The sequence below is a fragment of the Platichthys flesus genome, chromosome 23, assembly GCF_949316205.1.
Source record: "Platichthys flesus chromosome 23, fPlaFle2.1, whole genome shotgun sequence".
NCBI lineage: Eukaryota > Metazoa > Chordata > Actinopteri > Pleuronectiformes > Pleuronectidae > Platichthys > Platichthys flesus.
The window spans coordinates 3,301,142-3,321,921 of record NC_084967.1 but is presented as its reverse complement, the minus strand read 5'-3'; the positions used below and the strand labels follow the sequence as shown (position 1 = coordinate 3,321,921).

Here is a 20,780-nt window from a genome sequence, read left to right as displayed (position 1 = left end):
ACCACAGGAGCAGCATGGAGGTATATATGTTTGTTTTCTGTTGTTGTTGGATTATCATTGAAACTCCAGAAGTGTTTTGTGGACTCATACACTTCAGCCACTGGGTAGATGAGTGAAAGGAACATTTTCGGTGAACCATCCCTTTAATAGTTAGATATATTCTCCAAAATTCCACTCCAGCCTCACAATTGAGATTTTGACTTTGTCAGATACACCGTCCTCCTGTAATGTTTCCTTCAACCCAACACTCCTCCATAGGCAGTAACGGAACCCATGCGAGCCACGGGATTGGCCGTCGAGTTGTCAATCAAACACCTCGCCCCGCCTCCCACGAGAGATTGACAGCGGAGAAGCCCCGCCCCCCGAGGCGCCTGACGCTGAAGCCTCTTCTCGTCTCCACTCCCGCTGGTCTCCATTTTCTTTCCCCGCTACTGAGGAGCTAAGGAAAAAAGACTCGGAAAAAATGAATGAAGAATACGACGTTATCGTGCTGGGCACCGGGCTCACGGTGAGACACATTCTAATGTCGCGCTCCGCAGCGTCGAGGCGCCTCACACGCTGTTAACCGGCGCAGTTAGCCCTTAGCAGCTAGCACTTTGACAGTTGCGCTCAGAGCTAACTGGGCCTAATCAGCGGGACTAGCACTAAGTAGCTAGCTTAGCCGCCAAGCGACACCCGATGGAAACTGCGAGCGTAGTCGCTAATGCTAGCTGTTAGCAGCGCGCTGTCTGTTGCTGCTATCTTTGCCTGGGGGAGTTCACGACACCAGCGGTTGACTTAAACACAAAAGAGTCCAATCTCTGTATCTGTTGTTGTGCCCACTGAGTGTTGTGTCGGCCCCGGGGGCAGTGAACATGGTGACTTAGCCGATCGTTTAAATGTCTAACGCCACTTCCGGCAGCTTTTGTCAGACAAGAAAAGGTTATAAAGCGGATGAGAGGTCCGCTACCGTTAGCCGACCAAAAATGATGCTAACCGATTAGCCTGTCAACGTGTCACAGCTCCGTCGATAAATAAACATCGTCTGGGAAACGCGATTGTTGACTCTCTCTCTTCCTGTCTGTCAGTAGCAAAGCTAGCTACTTTAGCTTCCCGACAAACTGAAGCGAACTGAAGTTGAGCGCCTGTTCGTACGGAAGATTCAACAGGCTGACGAGAAAACAATCGAGTTTCCCCCGCAGGCTGAATCAAGCTAACGGTTTACGAAGCCATGGCCCCGAATATCATAAGCAAGAAGTTATTTCGGTAGAAGATCTGACCTACTATTTATCATAAACTGCTAGATGTATGTGATTCATTCCACTTGCAGCTTGTAACCTAAGCAATGGATTGTTAACATTTAAATTTGACTATGTGGTTTAATCCCGTATAATATGAGGTGCCAGTGTATGAGCTAACGTCGCTAAAGTAAGGGTTGTTTCCCCCGGAAATGAGCTGTGTTATTCTAAAGCGTGCCATAACCTCGCAGACGGAGCTGCTCTTTCTGACAGGCCTCCTGACTGTCAGGTCGACATGGCACAGGCACGTCGTGGAAATCCCGTGATGTCTTTACAACCGCTGCGAGCCAAAGAGCAGCTTCCTGTCAAATCCGAGTGACTAGCTTCCCCTGCCCCTCCTGGAATGCTATTGAGAACCCCGGTGCACACATGTGCTGCAAATATTGTCGGCAGCTCAACTCAGCCTCGATCAGTTTTTGCATCGGGATATTTCATTACGACGGCTCATGTTGTCATAGTGTTTGGTTTCAAGCTCAGCGCAGGGCAGAGATAACAGCAGGAGCCGCCAAGTAGAAAGGAGGGTTGGTTAACATGTTGGTGGGTGGAGTTTTGGTGTAGCTCACATTTGGGTGTGGTTCTACCAAGACAGGAACCGAAAGTACAGTAGAAGTACTCTGTTAAGCGAGAGCTACACCGTATGCAATTGGCAAAGCCACAGAGGCATCACAGTGTCGTTCCGCATGGTTTTAAGTTCCCGTATGCTAAACAGACAGCTTCCTCCTACATATTTCTCACTAACACAAGTTAGTCCAGTTACTCAACAGGTCACATACAATCGGAATAGGTTTATAATTAAAATTCCAATCCGCGCTGTTCATCTTACTACATTCTAAGTTATATTATTCACTTAGTAGGAGTATCAACCTAATTGATTCCTTCTCTGTGTTTATTTGGAAAGATACCTATGTATGCAATGCTGCAATACATTTCTTTAGTAGCTTCTTAAAATATCTTTCAAAAGGTTTTTCTATGTAAAAGTCAACCTCTACTATTTATAGTCTACTGCATTCTCATCCTGTTACTGTATGTCATGATAATCAACCTTTTGTTTGTAAAGTTTAAAGTGATTAGTGCAGCATTTCAATGCCTGAGGAGGCTGTAGGTGTAGGGTGATAAACCTACAGAGACTACTTGGACAGTTGTGCATAAACCACTACAACACCAGTGGCTGATGTAAAAATTGTGATGGACAAATATTTGACCTCTACCAGAATTTTTTTTAGTGTAATTACATTCTACTGAACATTGATTCAATGTATCTGAATTTTACATACTAAGATAGTCGATCACCAGAGTGATTTATTTTTTTATCTATTTTAATTATTTTGATCTTTTAAATAATTTTTAAAGAAAAAAGTGAGACTTTCTTTGGCTCCAGCATGTTTCACCATGATGATTTGTTGCTCCTCTTTATCTAGCATGACATTAAATTAAATATTTTAGGATTTTGGACTGGTGGTCAGACAAGACAAAAAAATGATTCTTTAAACATAATTTAAGCGTTTTGGTTTTAAATTGTGATTCCTACCTTTAACAACACAACTGGCAGATTACTTCACAATGCAATTAATGTGTGGTACAGACCTTAAGTTAAATATACTGAAGTATGTAGCATTGCTAATCCTTTCCCCAGAACCAGATTACAACTGCTGCTTTGTGCCTGTCAACATAAGGAAGTGGTGTTAAAGGAAAGGAAATTAATTAAATGAGGTCTCCCCTCCCACTATAAAGAATAAGGAGGAGCAGTGTGTAGAACCTTTGCTAAAATGAATTCTGAAACAAGTCTTGTGTCACTCACTTTATACGAAGCTATTGTTTCTGTTAACTACAGTACATCTCATTTTAAAAAGCTTATCACATGATTTGCCTGTAAAACTTTAACCTGCTATGTAACAGATCATTGTAAAGAAGTACAGTAAACTATAGTTTGCAGTGTAGTTTTGTACTGTGAAGTAGGCCACAGTGTAAAAAAAAGTCACAAAAATTAAAAAATTGACATGACAATTTAGAGTTTCAACAAATCCGATCAGAGATTCTGGAAATGGAGAATGTAAATATAATTTTTTTTGGATTGATTATATGAAATCGATTGATTGATTTTGCGTTAACTGCGTTTTTTCCGTTACATATATTTGCTACATTATTCTTGGTCCATTCGGGACAGGATTTACTTTGTTGTTTCTAAGAGTTGGCCATTGCTCCACTACCATTGTGACAAATCTATTCAAAATGTCAGACACTCTGACACTGGTCATTGACCGTATAAAGTGGCTGCTGTTGGCAATTGTCAGTTTATGTCTGAGGGGGCACAACAAAAAGTAATTTAGTTAAAGGAAGATTTCTGTTTTTTCCTGCCCTGTATTGAAGAAGTGTTGAACCATACTTGAACAGGCTGTTAAGGATTCTGACACTGAATTCACAATAATGAAATGGATGTTGGAGTTTATGGGCCTTTTAATTAACTTTAATTGATGCGCCCTATCAGACTACAGTCTGTGGTCAAGCTGACATCACTCATTTAAACATATGATGCATTGTTTTTGTCATGTGACAAACTAGTTATTCCACGTACCACCAGAGTTTATTGGCTCTGAGTCAGTAGTGAAAGTCTCATGATGCGCACAGTGTTTTCTTGCATCTACAACACCACGGCTGTAATCGTATTAAAGCCTACGGCCTTGGGAATTCCAGGCTCTAGCAAACATGCACATTGTTCATCATCATTTCAAGCCCCTGAAAGTTCTATTACATTTCGAAATAACTGCGATCACCTTCACAGCTCCACAGAAGCATGTCAGTCATTATGTGGTCATTGGGTGTGTCAGAACTGAATTCCTAGTTCTGGGTATGTCTGGTTACACTGACTAAGAAGTGGTGTTTTGTTTGGTCTCTGGTCACCACTAGTGTTTATTTTTGTGATGTTTGAGGAGGCCAGCATTCCTTTGTTTCGGGTAATGCAATCTGACATGAGGGAAAGGTGAAGGATTTATTGTTGTACATTAATTTACATGAGATCGTGTGTAGTCCATTCATCACTTTGTGTTTGTGTTGCAGTGGCACTAATCCAATAATCTGGTGTTAAAGTATAAATCAAAACCTGTAATGCAGCTGGCTGCAGTGTTGAGTACAATTCCGATTTTTTTTTTGTGGCTCTGGTGGCCAAGAACAGACCAGTGTGTCTGGTTTAAAAAAAACAAGATCTGAAAGAAGCTGCCACAAATGACAAATGACACAGTCAAGTGATGTTAGTGTATCATTATTGCAAGTGAGGTTTATTTAACCAGCTGGTCATTTATTTATGTAAACATAAACACATCTAGATCTAAGTACCAGGACATTTTCATCTTTTGAACTTGAACCCAATTGTCTTCCGTGTACAGCAACATTGGTCAGAGAGACTGTATATTAAGCTTGTTTGTATTGTAATGGCTGAAATTGCTTTTCTTTGGTTGTGATGATGGCGCTCATGATTCTCCTCATAGTTGGTAGAAAAGTTTGTGATCCAAATGGCTTTTGAACACATCTCTCCCTGTATCTAGTTGGTCTGTGTTTATAATCTCTCTCTCTTCATCACAGGCCATTGAGAAAAGCTCTAAATTTCTCTAAATTTCTCTAAATTTCTTTGCTTTGCAGCAGCAACAGGGCTCCTTCTCAAATTCCCCTTCTAATAGAGGTTTCAGCTTCTTAGCTATCAGCTCACTCACCACAAAACCATTATTGTCTCTGTCAGAAAGCAGTCTTGTAAAAGCTGCAAGCTGGATATGCCGAACAGAGCACCTACCAAAACAATAATAGTTGTTGGCCCAATATTAATGTTTAAAATCTGTTTTACATGACATGCAAAAAATGCCTGTTTGAAACAGAAAATTGGATTTTAATATGTCATGCATCTTACCTTCATCTATCAAGATACCCCATCAATATCCAGAAGTGTTATTAGGAAGTCCAGTTCAGTGATTAATACCGTTGTCTGCAGTGGCCTTACACTTATCCTCAATTATTTATTTAAGACTGAGACAAAAGAGATAGCTTTGTTAGCACTTCTGTAATATTTGACTTTACAATTCATGACAGCTAACAGAGAACCAGTGTTAAAAGGATCCAAAATGAAATGAAATGACTACATAGACACAAGCCACGATCCTTTCATAAGCCATCGTAAAATGGCCCCCTGCAACAACTTAACTAGACATGGAGTCTCTCTAATTACTGCTAAATGTCAACCAGGATTGATTCAGTGATTATCCACACGCTCTATATAATGTCAGATTCAGCACTCAAATGGGTTGCTGACCAAAACAACTATTAGGATTTAGGACTGTGCAGTGTACTTCAGACAAGAGGTTTTCCTTCTGATATAGTTCCGATCCAGCTTGTCCAGCCCAAATCTTTTCAACCTCTGTTTTTAAAATAATTAGAGCTGACAGACATGTATGTAACAGTGGCAGTTTACAATACTTTTTAAAGCACTATCTAAATAAAAAGAGAGTTCATATTTGACTGGCTTATGTATTAACTGATGAAACAGCACCCATTTGAAGTATAATAGAATATTTAGGATGTGATACATTGAAATGCATCGATGAATCCTTTTGAATTCAAATCCTTGACAGCCGTATCATAGTCAAATCGTGGGTGCCGGATAGGTCAAATTCATCATTGTCTTATTTCTCTCTTTGTTTTTCTCAACAGGAATGCATTTTATCAGGCATCATGTCTGTGAAGGGGAAGAAGGTGCTGCACATGGACCGCAACTCCTACTATGGAGCTGAGAGCGCGTCCATCACACCACTTGAAGATGTGAGCTGACTTTTGACTTTGTAAACATCTGTATGTAAACTTTGGATTTTAGGAGGACCTGTGTCTTTTTAACATGTTGGATTACAACCTAACCAAACTTGCTATGAAAGACAATAGATTCAACATTACCTGCTGTTTAGATAAATGCTTTTATGAAATGGTATTCCTTTAAAATAAAGCTGACGTAAGCTTTAATGGTTAGCTTGACTTATGGACATTTGTGGACAGTCTTGGCTATAGATGGTATATCAAGTCTGGTTCTTTGTCTCCCTTCAGCTCTACAAGCGCTTCAACCTTCCTGGCAGCCCACCTGATTCAATGGGAAAAACTCGGGAATGGAATGTGGACCTCATCCCTAAATTCTTAATGGCCAATGGTACACTTGGATCACTCATCTTTCTATTACATACATAGCTCACGAAAACTGTCAAAATGCAGGTTCAGTGTGTAGGATTTAGTGACATCTAGTGATGAAAGAGAAAATGTCAATGAAGGGTCAAAATGTCAAAAAGGATATTCATATCTGGTAAATATTTTCACGAATGATGATGTTTGTGTCTCCTGCTCTCAGGTCAGTTGGTCCGCATGCTGTTGATCACACAGGTGACTCGCTACCTGGAATTCAAAGTGATTGAGGGCAGCTACGTGTACAACGGGAATAAAATCTATAAGGTCCCCTCTACTGAGACTGAGGCTCTGTCATCTAGTAAGTTATTGAATAACATAGTGAAAAATTATCATAAGGAAACATGTGGACCGTTTAAAATTATTGGGTAAATGTTTTTGATTTATATTATTTTAGTATTTTTCCAGTCTTCCGGAATTTTAGTTTTTCTGGTTGCATGTAGCATTGCCTTTTAGGTGGCTTTATTCTTCTGTAAGTCGTCTCCCTTTGTCTTTGAAAGGTCTAATGGGATTGTTTGAGAAACGACGCTTCAGAAAATTCCTGATGTACATCGCCGCCTTTGACGAGAAGGACCCCAAAACCATGGAAGGCATGGACCCCAACAAGTCAACTATGAGGGACATTTACAAAAAGTTTGGCCTTGGCCAGGAAGTGATTGACTTCACTGGCCACTCCCTTGCCCTCTACCGCACAGATGAGTCAGTGTTAATATTAAAATACACTCTAATACACTAATGTATTTGATTTTTATGCCATGTGAGCCAACCTTATGAATCATACAATTTCAATAGTTTAAAATGGTCTCCATCTCTGTTCTCAGATACCTGGACCAACCTTGCATCAGCTCAATAAACAGGATAAAGCTTTACAGTGAGTCTCTGGCCAGATATGGCAAGAGCCCATACCTCTACCCACTGTATGGTCTGGGAGAACTGCCACAAGGCTTTGCCAGGTAGGGGTCATCTGTACGACTGTTTATGTGATATGTTACAGCACAACCTCCTGTGTTGTTAATTTTGAATTATTATAACTTGAAATATTGTTCTTAAAATGCATTTAACAAAAAATGTCATCTTTACAACCAGCAAGTTCCAGTAATGATGTGTTTGTAGTCTTGTGATATTAATAATAGCAAATTTGGTTCATATAGCTCCCCGCTTTAAATTCAGGATGTATCTTTTAATTACTAAACGTAACATTGCCACATTGTGTTTCTGTTCCAGGTTGAGTGCTATCTATGGAGGCACTTATATGTTGAACAAGCCCATTGAAGAGATTGTGATGGAAAATGGGAAGGTGGTGGGAGTCAAGTCTGAGGGAGAGGTGAGCATTTAGAAGAAATGTGTGTTTAAAGCCTTTCATTTGAGTGGCATGTTAATTCTATAGAGACCCATCTGTGTATACAAGATTTATTAATATTTTTTCCAGATGAAGATCACTTTACAGTTCAAGACTGCCTCATACATAAAGTCAATCAAAGCACAAAGCTGTTCATCTGTTTATTCAAAGTTCAGTAAAGCCCAACTCGCTACACAGAACCCAGAACTGGAGAATCAGACTGGTCGTGAACGCGTGGTTGTTGTAATCAACAATGTCACTTACGGTGATGGGTCCCAGTCGATGCTGCTACAGAGCCCAGGTCCCCTGTTTATTTCAAGTTTATTCGTATTGGTTGAATATCGCGTGCACAAATCGAATCAAATACAACGCTGCTCCTCCTTTGGCAAGGCTCCGGACTAACATTTTACATTGGTTGCACTGGTGCACCCAAATGTTTCACTGCGGCTCTTGGGACCGCAATAACACACCTATCATACCTTTTTATTGACATTTCCCATATACATTGGTAATTTCTTAACAAGAGATGCAAACTGTGCAAAGAAAACTCTAACTTGTTGCATTATTTAAAATGTCATGGTAGGCCTGTCATGATTAGAAATTGTTGTGATAAATGATAAAATTGTGATATACTGCTAATACTATAGCATTATCATGCAGTACATGTCTGCTCAGTCGTTACACCACTTCTCCATCATTTAAACCTGTTCTTTGGCCTCTGAGATTTGACTGTGTGTGTCCTTAACAGATCGCCAGGTGCAAACAGCTGATCTGCGACCCCAGTTACCTCATCGATCGCACCAAGAAAGTGGGTCAGGTGATCCGAGCCATCTGCATTTTGAATCACACCATCAGCAACACCGGCAACATCAACTCCTGCCAGATCATTATCCCCCAGAATCAGGTCAACAGGAAGCACGGTGAGCTCACACAGGAAGTTAACGCACTTTATCTCACTACAAAGTCTGTCTGTATTTCATTTTTCTCTACAACCGCTCACACGATTGACCTTATACTTGGCGAGTGTGTTGCAACAGAAATAAATGAAGACAAAGTTTTTGGCTGTGCAGTTCCTGAGAAAGCCTCAAGCATTGTTTTTCACATGTTAAGTTGTTATGAATAAAATGGTGGAAGTTCATTATTAACACACACAAAGTGTTGAATGTCTTTACATGAACCTATTAAGACCCAAGTGGCAAGTGTTGTTTGAAAACGATAACCTTAAAATCTAAACGTTTTCGGAAGAGGTGACAGAAATACCAACATTTGCAAAAATGTATTTCTTACTATTTATTTCTTCCGACTGAGCCTTTGTCAAAGTTGCACTGATGTGCCAAATTTTTTCATTTAGATGCGCCCAAAATATATCACAGCCCCTTTTGGCACCACAGTGATACAGATATTATACCTTTTCGGGCAGTTCCCTTATGCATAGGTAATTTCTTAACTAAATCTAGGTTTGATTCCATTTGATCTGCTCGAATATTGATTTGGTTAAGGCATATTTCAGTTTAAATACCAATTTTGCCTTGATATGACAGTATTCTCAACGCAAGAAAACCTCTAACTGGGTGCATTCTTGAATCAGCAAAACACTTCAGGAGTCTCAGGGGTAAACAGGGTTGCAGCCAAGGTGATCCCTTCAACAGAAAAAAGACATAACATGCCTCCATACTGCTTGTGTGATGCCATCCAAGTGTCCGCAAGCACCACTGGTGAACAAAATAGTATTCACCACTTTTATTGTTGTTCTGTTCTTTTAAAGTGTGGAATCTGTGGTTTTATCAGGTTATGCTCATATTATCAGTTTATCCCCAGAGCTATGACAATGAATAGATGTTTATAGACATGCTGTGGCGACTTAAATGGACCGTCCCTAATGTCTCACAACAATTGATTTGACAGATACCATTGAATACATGTTAAACTTCTCCGAAGTGAAACCACCAGATTTTTACTGTTACTTTTCCTCTTTCCAGACATCTACGTTTGTATGGTCTCCTTTGCTCACAACGTGGCAGCAAGCGGTAAATATATTGCCATCATCAGCACTACAGTGGAGACAGCCGACCCCGAGAAAGAGATCAAGCCGGCCCTGGACCTACTGGAGCCCATCGAGCAGAAGTTCGTCAGCGTCAGTGACCAGTATGAACCAACTGACTTGGGCTCTGAAAGCCAGGTATGATAAGAGGGCTTAAATGAGGCATGAAGCACCGCATTGCAGCTGTTGCATGTTTTATCCCATTCAACACAAACTAGGAAATATAATGCCTGGGAATATAATAACATGCTATTGTGAGAATGAATAATGTCAGAACGTAAAATGACCTTACTGCAAACTTCCCTTAAAGTATTAATATACTGTTTAGGATTTTTATCTATTTATCAGCAGTGGAATGGGCTCATTGATAACTGCAAATCTACTCTATAATTAAAGTATATAATAGTAATATTTTTACAAAGAAACATTTAGGGCTGTCAAACCATAACACTAATCATGCCAGTCATGGCTAAGTACTAAGATACACACACAGGAGATCCTCTTGTAGTAGATATCCCACCTAAGCTATAACACAGTTAACCACTCAGTATCTCTCTCAATGCATCATAGACAGACCCCATCTTTCCAGCAAAAAAAAGTAGGGTTGCATCAATATTTGAATCACTATAATCTAGATATTTTAGAGCATTCAACGCTAAGCAGCAACTTGCCAGGTGTTTCTGTGAAACTGTAACTTGAGCTAACATTAGCTCAGCATTCAAGCGGATGCTGAGGGATGTCAGCACGGTTACTTTAGATAATATCTGAAACTGTCAGCTATAACTGTCAGTGTCTAACCGCAGTTAGATTTTAAAATCATGTTTTTAAAAACTATCAGTGTCTTTGAATGTGGCCATCGGGATAAAAAGTTATCCCAGTAATAAATCTTCTCTCACTAAATGTGAACTACGTTTAATTGATCTTGGCTCTGTGCCAGAAATCACACTTATGTGTTCATTTTCCTTCCTAATTGACACTCAATCTTCCCAGTGCATACCAACATTTAATCTCTTTTTTTTTTTCTTTTTTTTTTGCTTCTTCTAGATTTTCATCTCCCGTTCATATGATGCCACAACTCACTTTGAGACCACCTGTGATGACATCAAGGACATCTATCGGAGGATGACCGGCTCCGAATTTGACTTTGCCGAGATGGAGCGCAAGAAGCAGGACATCTTCGGCGATGCCGCAGAGTAGAGGCGAGGCGTCTGCAACACTTCTGATTATCAAAGACAACGCTGCCGACAACGCAAATCTTACAAAACATAGAAAACTTACTCTTAAATGTACACATCCATGGGCTGGCTGATTATCAAAGTACATGGTTTGCCCATTGAGGAAATTCATGATATATAGAGAGATATGATATAGTATTGTTGGATAGGGTTCAGGAGATATGCTTTGTCAAATCACATTAAGATGGAGGTTTTAACCCAACACTTGCATTTCTACTGCTTCGTCACGTTAATGGATAGTCCAAAGATGCCAAATAAAAATATCATTCATAATCCGTAGTAGTTTACAAAGTGGGTGTGTCTGTTGAGGGCAATATCACTCTTTCTGTCATTTTATAAAAGGTGTTTGGAAGATTTATAAATTCTGCACATAAGTTATTTTTTTCCCTGCAGGCATTTCTCCCTTTGGGTGTGAGAAAAGTGGCTTCGTTCTGTGCGTCTGAATAAAATCTTGTGGTGTGGTGACGTGGCCCATCAACGGCAGCCATCGTTAATAGTCAGATTGTCACTGTGATATCAAATGGTTCATGGGTGTGTGGGCTTGTTATTGTTTGGTGTCTCTAACCCCCCCCCCCCTCCCCCCCCACAAAATGTAGTCTAATCTCCAGCAGAGTGAAACCGTAAACCAAGCCACAAGGTGATGTCATCCAGCATAAACTACCTGAACCTGCTTTCAACAGTCAGTTAATATAACGCATAAATGGAGATGTATTAGTTCTTGTATTATGCAAAAAAAGATGGAATCCCGGAGCTCTAAATGGAATTGTGGTTAACTGTAATTTGCTTAAGAAGGACCAAATGTGTACTGCAGCAGTATCAAACTGATGGGAGCCCTGTGACATCTTGTTATCCTGTTTGAAATAAAAACATCTTGGGCTCAAATGATTTCTGTACTGCAAAGTAAAAAAAAGAAAAACTTTGTCAAAAACCAAGACTGTGTTTGACTTGTTCTTTCTTTTACTGTTAATCCGGTGTGAATGTTTGAAAATAACATTTCCTTGCTGTTGCAGCCATGGTGTTTATTCTTAATAAATAGTTTACAATTTGTTATTACTGGGATATCGCAGCGCCCCAACAAAACAGTTAAAGCTCTTCGCAACGTCACATAGTCCTTTAAGAAATGGTTTTTAGATACAAACACAAAGTAGACGGCAATACTCAAATGAAATAAGTAATTTGTGTTCTGATATATATATATAGAATAGAAATGATATAAATATGAGATAAGCTTTATCTTAAATTTGACCATGGCTGTCCCTGGGTCGCTTAAATACCATGAGAATATTGGAGTAGCAGCATTTTACACCAATAACTGTAAAGTTCCAACCCGAACACTTCTCTACTTCCTCTGCTTACAACAGCCTCCCTGGGTAGCGCCCCCTGCTGACGTGTCCTGTGAACTAAAGGACACGTGGGCTGTGTTAGTGAGCTGCTGATTGCAAGTCAGAACATTTCTTTCTCTAACTAATAATCCACTGTTTGAAAGGAGACACAGATGTGCTTCTCCCCAGGTCGTCCTCTGAGTCTGCAGCAGCTGAGGAGGATCACTGTGAGGAGGAGGACGCTGGGCACCAGGGCCTCAGAGGTCATAGGTCAGCTGAACGTGTCCCACCTCATCCACAGCTTCCTCCAGTTCTGTGAGCGCCCAGTATCATTGCAGGGCCACACATGAGGGGATTTCTGCATCTGCAGGAGGGACTGGTGCTCGATTTCAAACATCCCATTTGAATTAACACGTCATGGACTGAATATCTGTTCATAATTTACAAATCTATTAAGTTTCTATCTAATAAAAGATAGAAACTTCCCTCGGGATTAATAAAGTATCCATCTATCTTCATCTATCTATCTATCAAGTATAATTATTATGATATAAAACCCTGTAACCGCATTATGAATCCAGATGAAGAATAAAAACTGGTTGCAGTCTCCATTGAGGGAGCAGTGGCCTGTTTGGTAGTAAAAACCTACAAGTCCCAGGGTACACTTCGGCTGCCAAGTGTGTCACATGACCGCCGGGCGCATTTAAGCGCCGCACGGGCTGTTGACAAACATTTTGTTGCCGGGAGAAACAGGAGGATGGAGATCGAAAACCCTCAGCCCTATTTCTTCGGAGACATCGGTGAGTATGTGAATCAAAACAACATGGCGGCTGAGACTTCTTATTTTGTTCTGTGACCCGGTTTTGACCGGCTGGTAAGCGAACACTTCCTCTGCAGTCCGCGCTGTTTCCTCATCACCTGTGACTCTTTATATTGATAACATAAAAAATCATAAACAGCACCACGTGCGATTTAGGATTAAGGGTAATTGCTTCCGTGGCGTTGGTTTGTTGGCTGATCGAGCCACTATGACATCTTAGCTTACACTGTGGGCTCATACAGATCTGATAATGAGGCAGTGAGAGGCTCATCTCATCTGACTTGCTGATTCTAAATGTTACTCCCTTTTGCCACTGGTTGAGGAAACAGGCAGACAGCACAACAACATCATGTCTGTCCTAAGTGTGTCTGAGATGTCATTAGACTCATTCACTTCACAGAGAAAACTGACTTCATTTCAATTTATTCTGAACACACTGTATCTATTGAGGAAGTTTCATGATTTTTGTGTGAGATCAAACTCACTAGAATACAGGTTCTAAAACATCACACCTGTGAAAGTCAGATGAGCAGCATTACAGTAATTATACACCTCAGGCCGTAAGTAGTGATCAGACTCACTTAAATAATGGACGGTTCATTTAAGTGTAAAGTCTTTGTTTTGATATGAAAGAAGTGGGTGAAAAATAGGCCTTTCAACACAGAGCAGAGGTTAATACTAAGGAATGACACTATAGTTCTCATATATATATATATATATATACATTACATACATTTATATTGTATATACATTTGTGTTGTCCCAGCATAGGGACATGTATCATATCATATATAAATATACGTATTTGTGTTGTCCTACCATATTAATCATATATGAATAAACATATTTGTGTTGTCCTACCATAGTTATCATATATGAATATACATATTTGTTTTATCGTAGCATTGCATTGTATATGAATATGTATTTGTGTTGTCCTAGCATTGTATCGTATATATGTACTGTACTTATATATATACTATATATGTGCTGTGCTGCAGGCTGCTGGTCGGAGAGGACCGATGTGCACAAGGCGGCCTCCAAGGGTCAGGCGTCCAAGCTGCAGCGCCTCATCCAGAGCGGAGCCTCGGTCAACATTGTGGCACTGGACTCCATCACGCCGCTGCACGAGGCCTGTCTGTCGGGACACACCCAGTGTGTACGGCTGCTGCTGGACGCTGGAGCGCAGGTACAAGCAGAGGGATGGACATCTGTAGAGTATATCTCAAACACATAAAGCAACTGGGGAAAGATGTAGAAAAGATTTTTTTCCAGGGTTATTTGACAAATTGAGTGATTTTAGAAGATGAAACGTGAATTTCTGGAAGTAGGTTGCAGTACGTCTATTCTTCTATATGTAAATGCCCCTGTGATTAGGTGGATGCAAGGAATGTGGATGGCGGCACCCCTCTGTGTGACGCCTGTTCAGCTGGAAATCTGGAGTGCGTCAGTCTGTTGCTGGAGCGTGGGGCCATGGCCAACCCCGCTCTCACCTCGCGGACGGCCTCACCTCTCATCGAGGCCTGCGTGTCAGGTGAGTGGGCCTCAGCTCGCTTCACATGCCTTTTTAGTTTCTGTGGAATCAAGTTAATGTTGATGAGACAACCATGACTTACACGATGTTGTTTGTATCTCAGGTAACTCGGACTGTGTGAAGCTCCTGATTGCTGAGGGTGCTTGTCTGGAGTCGTACGACCTTTACCTCGGGACCCCGCTGCATGTGGCTTGTGTTAACAAACACACAGATTGTGTAAAAGTGCTGCTTAATGCAGGTGAGTCTCTCCCCCATTTGTCTTCACTCAGCCTGACTGGTCGGGGTAGATGAATCTGGTTCTTCTAAAGGTTCCCTCCAGTGAAATGAAAGTGAATTGAAGTGCTGAGCAGAACCAGCCACTGCATGACGTTAGATTAGTCTCTTCCTTATACGTTTACTGCACTCAGACGTTTGAGGTCACACTTTTAAATCCAGTGTGACGGTAGATGGGTGTTTTGATTGCACTTGTAATATAAGGACAAGTTACCTGACCTGTAATAATATACCATGCTACCTCATCTGACTCTGTTGGACCAGGGCTATGTTTACATGTGGCTATACTGGGTACTTTGAAGTGAAGCCGAAATTTTGAGATGATTTGGCATCAGCTGATGACTCATAAGACAATGTCTGCATTTAAGTTATTTTTTAACAGTTAAGCTGATTACTTGTAGACATTTTTGGTTTTGAATTAATAAACAGCTTCTACTGAAGCAGAGACAAAACTAATATTTTATTATTGTTTAAGTGAAATATACATTAGAGTCACATAGATGCTCTGCTAAATTTAGCAATTATCCTTCCCGTTTGTTAACAATTAAGCTTTATTGTTTTGTCGTAATAAATGTAAAATGTAGAATAGACTTCTCATGACACTACATATTTGTGAGTATTCTGCAGGAACGAGACTCAGATACTGATGGATTAAAACTTGACATGAGATTGGGACACAATCTGAAAAATGTAAATCAAATACCAGCCTCATCCTCCTCCAGCTGATATTAATGCTCCTTCCTGTTAAGGTGCTAAAGTGAATGCTGCCAGGCTGCACAACACTCCGCTGCACCACGCTGCTAAAAACAAGCGAGTGGAGATGATACAGACTCTGGTGGAGTACGGGGCCAACATCTACGCCAGAGACCAGAACGACAGGAAACCAGTGGACTACACCACACCAGGCACTCCCTCTGCAGCCTGCTTAAAGTTTTATGAGAGTAGGTCATTCACAATAATCACTGATGCATGAAAAACACACATTACCTTGTTTTGATCAGCCAGGCTGTGTAACTGCCTGTACACCAGTACAGCAGTGCAGAGTGTCACCAGCAGGTGGCAAGCAAGTATCATTTTTCATTTCCAGGAAACTTCAGCTAGTGACACCTGTTGTTTACAATGATGCTCATACATACCGTTGGTAACATATAGGTTAGCCACTGTGACTGATGCCTATGAGAAGGTGATGAATTACACACTTCCCAGTAACAGAACCAAAGTGGAGCAAATACTTTAAATAGACGCAAACAAGGCTGGAAAGGTTGAAAATGCTTCAAAAATTCGCCATTTATTTTGAAAAGAATAAGTTAATTACATACTTCTACAGCATAGATATTTTTTTTAAAGTGTAATGATACACATCATCTTTGTGATGAAAAATATTCTGCCACAATATAATCCATTAGCACTGTAATAACATTTTGACCATCTGCTGATGACGATGTGATTCTCCTGGCTCTTCTCTTCTCTTCTCCTGTCTTCTCTTCAGCTGCATCCATACTACTAAGTTTTTTCTTTTAAACTTGTGTTTTCGAACCAGCACCTCCATTTCTCCACATCCAGACAAAAATGCTGCCCATGGAGTTTCAAAAGCCAAACTCGACGATCAGCGTTTCCAAACTTGTCTTTTTTTGCTAGAACAAGACTCCAGAGTAGTGTGGATAGCAGGCATTGTCGATATAGCCTAACTCAACATCTGATGCTTTGTTTTCTGTCTGCAGCCACTCCCATGAGTCTGCAGGAGCTCGGCAGGTTGGCGGTGAGGCAGACGCTCGGCACCGACGGTCTGAAGGCTGTGGATCAGCTGGACATACCGAAGCTCCTGATCAGCTTCCTCTGCTATCAGTGAGAGCCAACCGGGAGGAGGAGTTGGATCCAAGCTCAAAAGAAAGGCTGGAATTTCACAGAGCTGCCGCTAAATTCTCATAAATAACATAGGTTAGTGTCCATCCCAGGGTTGTCACTAGATTTCTTCTCAAAACTTGACTCAAAATTTCAGAGATTGCAGTCGAGACAGAGGACAGTATAAATTGATGTGCTGTATTTGCCAAGTTAAATATGCAAGTTTAGGAGCAACTGCAGTAACATATATCTGGGGCTAGGGGCTGCTTTTAATTCCTTGGACTGTGCCATAGTCGAGGATAACTGACGTGGCATGTTGGACATCCAAGAACATCCTGACAAAAATAGTAGCATGTGATGATGTGTTCTGTGACACTGACACACGGGAGCACAAGGTATTCCTCTACACGTCCGTACACATGGAGAAGTAGAAAAAGGTTTGTGCCACATACGACCACCTATTCTTAAATAGTGACCATCGAGAGAGGCAGAGGTAGTGTTGGACGGTGCCGACATTTGTAGGACTTGGTTATAGGCTCTGATTGGCTGCATTAACAGAAAGAGCACAGACTGAATGGAATGCAAAGTGGTGTTTCATACAAAAAACATAGGTCACAATAAACCATATAAACACTATGATCACAGTCACACCATTTCCTCATCTGTTTATTGGAAGTCAGCGCTTTATAGTGTGTAGACAAACTAGTTAGATATGGCCATTTATAGTGACCTTACAACAGGAAATGACTCCTCATCAGCAGCTTCTCTTAATTGATCTCTTGCCACTGCTCCTTTTGTATCCTTAACTACCTGGGTAAAGGAAATAAGGGGTATTGTTTTCAATAGAGCTGCCAACATGTAATATTATTTAAATGTTTCAGCTATTAAAGGCTTAAATAGTGTTTATTAATGTTTGACATTTGTATAAATGGAAACAGAAAGAATAGAAAAATACAAAAAGAAGCATCTGATTTAGAGATGACCGTAGATGGGTATGTAATTAACTAGAGAACAAGTGAGAGAGGAATCAGGAGAGACTAACGGAGACAGAAGATTAAAGGTGGGGAAGGTGAGGAATTGTTGAACTCAAGACCAAAACGTATACACTCCTTTCTTCAGTGCTCCTTCAGAAGCTCCACCTCTCACACTCGTGCACACGCCTTGCCAAGGTGCACCACTGATCTCAAGTCATTGCATCTCCAGTGTCTCATACACTCATCCTTCAATTGTAGAAGGCGGAGGAACGATCACATTATTTTGTTTGGGATGTGATCATAAGAAGCCAACGGGAACAGTGTTGTGGTGTTTGGGATGTCCAGCTTTCAAAACCAGGCCTGTGTAGTTAAACCCTTAAACCTTATTTATTATTATAAACTTGCATTTAGGCCCTGTTGACATGTCCTTATCTTCAGGGGTGGTCATTTCATAAGCTGCACATGGAGGTCCCCAGACTGGAGAATAGCTACGTGACTAGATTAGATATACATGATTCATGATGATGTCAGTGGAAGAACCCATCAAGCCTGGATTATTCCGGGAAAATTGCGAGCAACTCACTACACTCACGCGTGTACTGTAAATATTGAGTAGCAATTAAAATATGACAAAGCAGACAGCTGTGTCAGCATTCCCAGAATAACTTGAAACTTTAAAAAAATGAAAAATTGAATATGTAGAGGCATTCCGCCCGTGATGTTGTCACAGCAGCACTTGGGCCGAAGTTCTCCAGATGCTGCTTGGCTTCATCTCACATTCCTGTAAGTGAAGCCCCGCGCACGGAGACAGCCAGTGTTTGATACAGACACTGTAGTTCCAATCAGGCGGTATCCTGGATGCCTATTCATAGCTTTGTGTCTGATGCTCCATTATATCTGCTTATACTGCAGAGAGAGCTTAGTCAGGTCCTGGTATTTGTAGAAGGAGGTGCAGGAAGTCGTTTACAGTACGAGTTGCTCAGAGTGCTTAAGACTGATTCATCGGCTCTTCCCTGTGTTGACATGCCCCATTTCAGAGTTTCAGAACTTTAGTCTAACCATGGATTGAATCAGGACAAACCCACACGCACTGAAGAGTTTGACAGCAGCACACTGGAAGATATGTGAAGGATACTGGGCAGCACATTAGATGATACATTTTGTTCCTGGGTTCAAGTTATTCTTTGAGGTCAGGTGTGACCTCTGTCTCCGTCTCTCTTCAGACCAAACGCATACAGTCAATCAATCTGTGGGGCCACGTCCCTTCTAGCCTGGTGATCTCAAACAACAATTTCACATTCAATCTTTACAGTGAACTTTCCCAATAATGTGAAAAACAATTCTGTCCCATTAATCTCAGTCCCAAAGCGATTTTGCTGCAGCGAGGAGCAAACTGAAGCTATTGTCTTTCTCTGTACATCTCGGGCTGTTGTTGGCAGGTACAGACACCTCTTCAAACACAGGAAGTGAGGACTGTAAATCCATAGAGCTGTGATTGTTTGAGGGTATTATCCCCTGATATGACTGTAAATTGGGAAGTATTGTCCTAGCCAATCATATTGTGCACTTTCATAATGTTTAGTAGAAATATAAAGTGATTATTTGGCAGTAAATCTGATGAAATATGCAAAGACGCTGATATAAGTCTTTCAAAAGCAAGCAGCAGTGAGCGAGTGATGTTTCTACAGAAAAGCTGGACTCTCAACATTGTCTTTCCTCTCTTGCCCCATCTTGCTTTCCAGTATCAAACCCAGTCCACGTGCAGTTTGCTGACATCAGCCTTCAGGATTTCTTTATGTAATTTCACAGTTTTCAAACCCCTCGCCTCTACGTGGAGCTGCCAGCCGCAGCGGTGGCCTTGAGCAGCTTTAAAGGAACAAGAGGTCACCTGTCAGTTATGCCGTCGTTCTGCACCTGCGTGTTTTCCAACAGATCTTTACAAACATTATTTCATTCCTTCGGATCTGCATCCAAATCTCTCGGTTGACCCCCCTCGCTTGGCTCGCTCCCTGAACGTGCCCGGGCTGCACGATGCTGGCCTGAACATGCCGATCGTCTTGCTGCACCCCATAAACATGCCAAGATGTGGAAGTTTGTTTGATCAGAATATAAATCGCTAACAGCATATCAGTCATCATTTCCCGATATCTGGACTAGTTTTTGTTCTTTAACCGTGTGGTGCAGCTTGGAGCACGCACCTCTTCTCCTTCTCCTTCATGTGGACAGTTCCTTTTATGAACATTTTGAAATGTTTGACCCCGATACAGATGGGGCTCCTACTTCAGGCCTAAAATAATAGTTTACTTGAAGTCTACAGAAGGGACTGGAGAAAGCAGAGAGGAGGGCAGGCCGGCATGCAGGGTATTTCCGGCTATCTAAGAGGACGCATGTCTCCAGCTCCTAAACAGGGATGTTGAACTTCAGGATGAACAATGGAGTCGCCGGTTTGTTGGCAGTTGTCTAGGTTGAAATGTTTTATTGAAGTGAATAAATTCAGGTTTAATCTGCTCTGATGTTCGGAGCGCACTGATTTATGTGATGTAAAAAAAAACATCCCACAAAATGTGTCATAAATATTTATCTGAATAAACTGTACTGAAGAGTTGATTTATTGAATAAATTCTTCCGTTACTTATGTGTTTACGGTTGTCATGTTTTCCACCTGGCATTAATAAATACCGTGTACATGCATGTTTTTGATGTAGCATCTGTCTGATGCCAACTTATTCCTGTAAACACAAACCAAGAACAGCACATGATTGATACTTTATCCTCATAGAACATTTCTTCCCTTTGCAGTAGAGTCATTAGTGAGAACTGTGCTACACACCAGATACAATATTAAAGCTTTTGTGGATCCTACATTTCCTCAAGCATTAAACTCTGTTGATTTCCGACAGGTCCATGATTAGACATTC

At 41.0% G+C, this 20,780-nt stretch overlaps 2 protein-coding genes across 3 annotated transcripts; both read left to right on the top strand.

Moving 5' to 3' along the window:
• The first annotated feature begins 351 nt into the window (after window positions 1–351).
• Window positions 352–12,029, top strand: LOC133948755 (rab GDP dissociation inhibitor beta-like). Its single transcript, XM_062382738.1, has 10 exons — window positions 352–508; window positions 5,970–6,077; window positions 6,354–6,453; window positions 6,649–6,783; window positions 6,983–7,181; window positions 7,304–7,435; window positions 7,707–7,806; window positions 8,570–8,741; window positions 9,801–10,000; window positions 10,907–12,029. Exons 1-10 carry the CDS (start codon window positions 464–466, stop codon window positions 11,057–11,059), a joined length of 1,344 nt encoding a protein of 447 aa, XP_062238722.1. The 5' UTR covers window positions 352–463; the 3' UTR covers window positions 11,060–12,029.
• A 1,074-nt stretch (window positions 12,030–13,103) lies between these two features.
• On the top strand, window positions 13,104–20,500 carry LOC133949141 (ankyrin repeat and SOCS box protein 13-like). Of its 2 annotated transcripts, XR_009920122.1 has the most exons (7): window positions 13,104–13,219; window positions 14,241–14,428; window positions 14,617–14,773; window positions 14,877–15,011; window positions 15,796–15,987; window positions 16,768–16,984; window positions 19,605–20,490. XR_009920122.1 is itself a non-coding variant. In XM_062383337.1 (6 exons), exons 1-6 carry the CDS (start codon window positions 13,177–13,179, stop codon window positions 16,893–16,895), a joined length of 843 nt encoding a protein of 280 aa, XP_062239321.1. In that variant the 5' UTR covers window positions 13,104–13,176; the 3' UTR covers window positions 16,896–20,500. The 2 variants fall into 2 exon arrangements, 1 of the variants encoding a protein (XP_062239321.1); XM_062383337.1 differs by having other exon boundaries at window positions 16,768–20,500.
• Window positions 20,501–20,780: the final 280 nt, after the last annotated feature.

Excerpts from the sequence above, each read along its gene's own strand:
- LOC133949141 (XM_062383337.1), top strand. The coding sequence starts at position 13,177 with ATGGAGATCGAAAACCCTCAGCCCTATTTCTTCGGAGACATCG. Across the intron at positions 14,774-14,876 it reads CATCGAGGCCTGCGTGTCAG|GTAACTCGGACTGTGTGAAG; the intron begins GTGAGTGGGCCT and ends TTTGTATCTCAG. Across the intron at positions 15,012-15,795 it reads AAAAGTGCTGCTTAATGCAG|GTGCTAAAGTGAATGCTGCC; the intron begins GTGAGTCTCTCC and ends CTTCCTGTTAAG.
- LOC133948755 (XM_062382738.1), top strand. The coding sequence starts at position 464 with ATGAATGAAGAATACGACGTTATCGTGCTGGGCACCGGGCTCACG. Across the intron at positions 6,078-6,353 it reads CCATCACACCACTTGAAGAT|CTCTACAAGCGCTTCAACCT; the intron begins GTGAGCTGACTT and ends GTCTCCCTTCAG. Across the intron at positions 7,436-7,706 it reads CTGCCACAAGGCTTTGCCAG|GTTGAGTGCTATCTATGGAG; the intron begins GTAGGGGTCATC and ends TTTCTGTTCCAG.